The sequence below is a fragment of the Austrofundulus limnaeus genome, unplaced genomic scaffold, assembly GCF_001266775.1.
Source record: "Austrofundulus limnaeus strain Quisiro unplaced genomic scaffold, Austrofundulus_limnaeus-1.0 Scaffold603, whole genome shotgun sequence".
Classification (NCBI taxonomy): Eukaryota; Metazoa; Chordata; class Actinopteri; order Cyprinodontiformes; family Rivulidae; genus Austrofundulus; species Austrofundulus limnaeus.
In genome coordinates this window covers 281627-287735 of record NW_013953005.1, presented here as the reverse complement: position 1 = coordinate 287735, position 6109 = coordinate 281627, and the positions used below count along the sequence as shown (strand labels likewise).

Here is a 6109-nt window from a genome sequence, read left to right as displayed (position 1 = left end):
CGGTACAGTACAGTCAGACGGACCCTGTACAGTACAGCCAGACAGACAGAGCCGGTACAATCAGATGGACTGGTACAGTCAGATGGACCGGTATGGTCAGACAGACCCGGTACAGTCAGATGGACCGGTACAGTCAGACGGACCGGTACAGTCAGATGGACCGGTACAGTCAGACAGACCGGTACAGTCAGATGGACCGGTACAGTCAGACAGACCCAAACAGAACCAGACCTAAAACATGACTGAGAACTGGATCCAAACTGAGATCAGGACAGACTCACAGCAACAAACCTGTTTTTACAGGATGGAAAACTGAAAACTGTTTAGTTCCTCTGTTACAACCAGAACCAGAACCAGAACCCACAGATCTGAGCTGTGCCCCGTCAGTACCTGAGCTCTCTGCGTGATGAGCTGCGAGGCGTTGAACTTGGCCACCACGCTCTTCAGCACCTCGTTGACGATGGACGGCAGCACGCGCTCGTCGTAGTCCATCCCCAGCTGCTGGTAGAGGACGGGCAGGTTGGAGGCCAGAGGCCGGGACAGAACCCGCAGAGTCACGTTCACCATCTGCAGGTCTGAGGGGACAGGACACACAACCGTCAGCAGCTGCCGAGGACCTGAGACAGTTCCAGTCCCAGCAGAACTCCTGATCTGCTCCTCGGGTAAAAGCTTTGGATCAGCAGTTCTCTGGACTTTGTCTCCTTTAATCCTTTATTAAAACTGAAACTCTGAACAGCAGGATGTTCAGTCAGGCTGGTTTTGACGGAGGACTCTGACCTTTGCTCCCGGTCAGGGAGGAGATCTTTCTGGGTCGGGCTCGGATGTCGTAGATGATGGGGTACTGGAACCAGGGTACCCTGCAGACAACAAGACCACAACATCAAGATTGTCAGACCCAGAACCTTCTGCAGGGACTAGAAGTCCTCTGTGGTCTGGAGACACACTGAGACCACCCAGGAGACCCTGCAGGAGCAGCAGGACCTGGGTTTGGTTTAAACCCTTCCTCTCTGCATTTAGAAGCTAAAACTTCACAGGTTTTAAAAAAAAAGATTAAAACAGATAAATGAATGTCTCAGGTGATGTTTTCCACTCAAACCTGACGTGTTTTAATAAATAAAATGTTAACGAAGCTCGTGTTGTTGGGTCTCTGTATATATATTTATCCTAGCCTGGTAAAAACCAGACCCTTGACTTCATACGAGGGTCTGGACTCTCTGCTATAGAGAAGTGATTCTTGCTGGAGGCGTGGCCTCTGCTGAAGTTTAATATGATTGGATCTGGTTTACCCAATCACTAACGGTTGTCTGTGACGTCTGCAGTGCGACGGCTCCACTGAGGAGGAGGCTAGGCTAGGCTAACAGGCTAACAGAGCCCTACTGTAGACACGACTCTTCACAAACTTCATCTGCAGACGGTGAGTGCTTCATGCGTTTAGTGAGCGTCATTTATGGGACACATGTGTCGCTTGTCAAACTGTACCTTTTTATTTATAGAATTTGTTCTGATGTGTCCTTTGTGCATGTTTGTTTTCAATGCTAACTAGTTAGCAGCTAGCGGCTATCGTTACTTAGCGATACAGGCTAAAAACAGCCCCAGCAGAACTGTAGGAAGACAGGGGTCAGGCTAGCTTTAAGCCAACAGACCAAATTATTCTTAAAAAAATAAAATAAAATATTTTTACAACATGAGCTTCAATATATATATATATATATATAAATAAATAAATCATTGAAGTTGATTTGTTTCAACAACCATCATGATGATGATGTAAGGTTATGACGGAGAAGACCGTTGCCATGATAACAGCAGGTGAACCCACCTGAAGTGGAGACCCTCAGCGAGCACCGTGTTCATTTCCATCCCTCCAATCCTGTTGAAGATAACAGCTCGGTGTCCTCCTTCAACTGGACGCAGGAAAGAGACAAAAACTTTGAACATATTATTTATCACATAAATCTACATTTAACCATCAAAACAACACTTTGAGACTAATTACATGTTTAATTAGAAGCTCAGGTGTAAACAGATTTATAATGATTTGTTGATGTTGGATAATTGAGTGATTTTATTGCATCAAGCTCTTTCAAATTAAAAGCATGGATGAGGTCTGTCCCTCCTTTTCATCCTGCAGCCATGAAAAGAGACTTCCATAACAAAAGTAAATAATGAGCTTGGATCCTGTTCAAAGTGAGCACAAATTGTTGCTGTTTGTAGCTTTATGTTTCTTTATGACATATTTAATGTGAAATTCAATTCTAAACTTTTAATTTTATAAAAGGGCAACTTTATTAATGTGAGATTCTATGATTTACACACAAATGTTTGTTTTTTTTCTTGGTAAATACCTTTTTTAATACTTTGAAAAAAATGTAATGTTCTAATGAACCACAGCTATTTGTTATATTAGTCAAAGTGAAATAACAGCCATTTTTTTTATTTCTGTAGCTACTTATTTGTTAAATTACTTTTTTTTGCCATTTCACCCAGCCCTAAAAGGAACAGTTTCATTAATAAACTAAATGTGCACAAGAAAAGCGCAGAAAAATGATGAAGTATTTTCCAGACAGATCAGAGGTCCAGACGTGCGGACCACCTGTCCCAGCAGGTTACCTGTGTAGGTGGCCTCCTTCACACCGTACGCCAGCGCTCCGGCCCCGAGCAGCAGTTTGACACCCGTTCCTGCACCTCGAGGTCCAGACGACATCCTGCCTGCGATCTGCCGCAGCTGCTGGAGGAAACCCTGAAAACCAAGAGTCAAACCTGAGTACCTGAGACAGGTGAGGGATGTTCTGACAGGTACCGGATCAGCATGACCTGGTGACCTTTGGAGGAGGGCTGAGACCCCTCAGCAACTTTAATACAAAGACCAGAATCTGTGGACAAGGCTGGCTCAAATATTAAGAACACAATTAATGACATTATTTAAAATGATCAACTCTAACCTTAAAATCGGCTCATCAAACACCTGTAGAAAACGATGTTTTAATAAAAATGTCAGCATGTTTAACAGAAATGTCCTGCTGTAACTTCAGCAGCATTAGCTGCACCTGGAGACACTTCTGATGTTAATCCTATAAATTTAATATTTTAATGCTTCATGTCTAAGACGAATTAAAACAGGTCTCATAAAAAGATAAATGGTGCAATAAATGAATAAATAATCCAGCTTTACCGGCTGGAAACAAACTAAAGAGTTTTAATTTACAAGGTTTTTAAACCAAGTCTGGATTCTGCAAATCAGGTTTAATAAATAAACCGCAGAGCTGTTAAAAACATAAACTTAATAAATTAGTTTTAAAGTCATTTCTATTTGCTGTTTGTTGTTGTTTTTTTTTCCACAGTTTTAATCCCTTCAATCGGTGTTATCGGTCTTTCATCAGCCTGCCCGGTCGAACCGGACTCACGTGCCGAACTTTCCGACGCTGCTGTCACGACGCGACGTGCAAAGAGCGGGAAGCGACGGAGCGGTTCCCCCGAACCGAGGGTGAAAATGTGACCCGGGTCCACGAGAAAGTTCGTCCGATGAAAGAAAAGACACTTACCGCGGGGTCCTTGCTCGCCATGCCGTCCTCTTTACCTGTTAGACAACCGAATAGGAAGAGATAGCCAAGGTCACGGATGATGACGTATTTCCGGTGTGCAGGGCATCATGGGAAATGTAGGAATCACGACTTTGGGCCTTTACAACCTGTTTACATGAATATTCTGACAAATTAAATGATTTTACATTAACATTTGTGTTTATTAACTTGATAGTAATAAAATATTGAAATATAAGTTTTTTATGATGAATACAGTAAAATATTTTATAAATTCAAACTAAAAAACTTGATGGAGGGATGATTAAAGAGAAAAGTTAGATTTAAAATAAATATGTTATTATGGTAATATGTATGTGAATTGTGTTAACCGTCCCTGCAGCTGAATGAAACGATGCTGGTTGTGCTCAGCAGGAGGCAGCAGAGCTCTGGACCTTCAGCCTGTTGAACCACAGCAGCACCTGCAGCACAGGGACGGTTGTTGCATCAGAAGTTTGGTGCAAAGATCAAGAAAAGTCTCAGATCTAAGAGCTGAAGAGCTGAAGTGTTCCGAGAAGAAATAAACTGTGTGTCTGCTCTGCATCTGGGTCACACTTCCCTGTCTGCACAGCAGATTAAATCATTTAAATAAACTGATTTCTGTTTAAACCACCACATTAGATGTGTTTGAACTTTAATTATTTAATGTTTTGAACCCAGAGTTTAAATAATAAAATGTTAAAAAGGCATCAAAAGTTCAAATAAACCCTTCATAACATGTGAAGAATTGATGATTTTAAACTTTATAAAGTCTGGATGAAAACATAAATTAGGTTTGATGTAAGACTTTTGCACAGTGATGAGGTCATCATGAGACACATTCAACATAAATGAGGTAATAAAAATGGTGACCTTCAGGTCAAACTGAGAGCTGTTCAAAGGCAGCAGGAGTTGTGTTTGTATTTTTATTTGTTTCAGTCTCTGAGGATGAAGAGCCGCGGCCTCGCGCTGCTCTCTGATTGGCTCACAGCTCAGTTCCTCCTGAGGAAACCACTCCTTTTATGGTGAACGGAGCTCCGCGCGCCCGGCTTCCGGGTTCTCTGACCCAGCATGTAGAGGAGCAGAACCCCTGGAGCTCCGCGGGGGAACACGGTACCGATCCGGGCCCGTCCATCAGTCATCAGTGCAGGTGAGGGGGGTCCGTGGGGGAGGGGGCAGCCTCCGGGTCCGGACGGAACCGGGCCTGGCGGTCCTGAGGTCCTGAGGGTGGGTCCTGCTTCAGAGCAGACATGTCAGGTCCTGCAGAGTCTGCTGCTGCTGGGACAAACTGCAGCCCAAAGTTCGGCTCCAGTTTTTATCCGGTTCGAAGTCTCGTCAGGAGGCTCGGTTCTGCTCTCGGATCAGAACCAGGCGGTTCGGGTGTTTCTGGACCAAAACCAGCAGAGGAGCTCATTTCCGTTTTCTTCACTTCACTCAGTCAGAGACGGAACCAGAAACTCTCAGATTGCTTTAAAAAATCTGAGGAGTTTTCTGCTGGACCGGTCCAGAATATTCAGCTTCAGGGGCGCAGGCCCCCTGATGACATCATGTTTACTCTGATGACGTCATTTATTGATTATTCACCAGGAGAAATAAACAGAAAGGTCTTTTTATGATTTTTAATCTGGGTTCAGTCATTTTATTATTTAGCAGGTTTCAGTTTGAGCTCCAACCTGAGGGTGAAGCTCCGCCCACTTCCCTGTGCAGGTAAATCAATCTGTGCAGGTAAATCAATCTGTGCAGGTAAATCAATCTGTGCAGGTAAATCAATCTGTGCAGGTAAATAATCTGAAGTTTAAAAACTGAAAGATTTTCAGCCTGTCAGCAAAATATTTTGTTCCTCTGGTCAAAGACTTCCTGTTTGAGACAGAAAAACCACAGAGGTCCTCTGCATCAGTCCAACCCTCACCTGTCCTTACTGTCCAGAGGTAGGACATGGACACTGAAGCCCCGCCCACATCTCATCACATACTTACCCGAGGACTACCTGGATGATCTTTGTCTCACAGAAGCAGACACCTGTCCCCAAAACATCTGAAACCTGGAGTCCTCTGTCCTCACAACCCATGTCCTCTGTGACCACCTGAGACCAGCTCGTGTCCTCCTCTCTGTCCATCTGAGACATGTCCTCAGACCTCNTGTCCTCCTCTCTGTCCATCTGAGACATGTCCTCAGACCTCGTGTCCTCCTCTCTGTCCATCTGAGACATGTCCTCAGACCTCGTGTCCTCTGTGTGTAAACCAGTTCCAGGTCTCAGTCTGTGCCGCTCGGTTCCCAAAGTTGGGCTTGGGACCCAATTATGGGTCATGAAGCACCTTGGATAATCTCCAGAAATCAATTTAAAGGTTAATAAAATAATTGGGGACTCAGCCAGACGTTCCCAGCAGACCCTCACTACACGTTTGGGCCTGCCAGGTCTGACCGGCTTCCTCCCCCACCATCGGAGCCAACTCACCACCAGGTAGTGGTCATTCTCTCATTGAATATAACTTGATCAGGCAAAAACCAAACAACTTTTCCTGAACACCGTTTGAAGAGACCCTATTCTAGGT

The 6109-nt window shown here is 44.4% G+C and overlaps 2 protein-coding genes across 2 annotated transcripts in view; one reads left to right on the top strand and one right to left on the bottom strand.

Moving 5' to 3' along the window:
• Window positions 1–3642, bottom strand: part of phb2a (prohibitin 2a) — a 13413-nt gene extending 9771 nt beyond the window's left edge. The window contains exons 1-5 of the mRNA XM_014026967.1: window positions 3543–3642; window positions 2611–2740; window positions 1820–1904; window positions 778–857; window positions 391–575 (exon numbers count right to left, since the gene is read on the bottom strand). Of these exons, the coding sequence (XP_013882421.1) occupies window positions 391–575; window positions 778–857; window positions 1820–1904; window positions 2611–2740; window positions 3543–3563 (501 nt within the window). The 5' untranslated portion in view covers window positions 3564–3642. The remainder of the gene's footprint in view (window positions 1–390; window positions 576–777; window positions 858–1819; window positions 1905–2610; window positions 2741–3542) is intronic.
• Window positions 3643–4358: 716 nt separating this feature from the next.
• Window positions 4359–6109, top strand: part of LOC106531184 (protein FAM49B) — a gene marked incomplete at its 3' end in the record, with an annotated part of 15020 nt that continues 13269 nt past the window's right edge. The window contains 1 exon segment of the mRNA XM_014026965.1: window positions 4359–4707. Within this exon segment, the coding sequence (XP_013882419.1) occupies window positions 4580–4707 (128 nt within the window).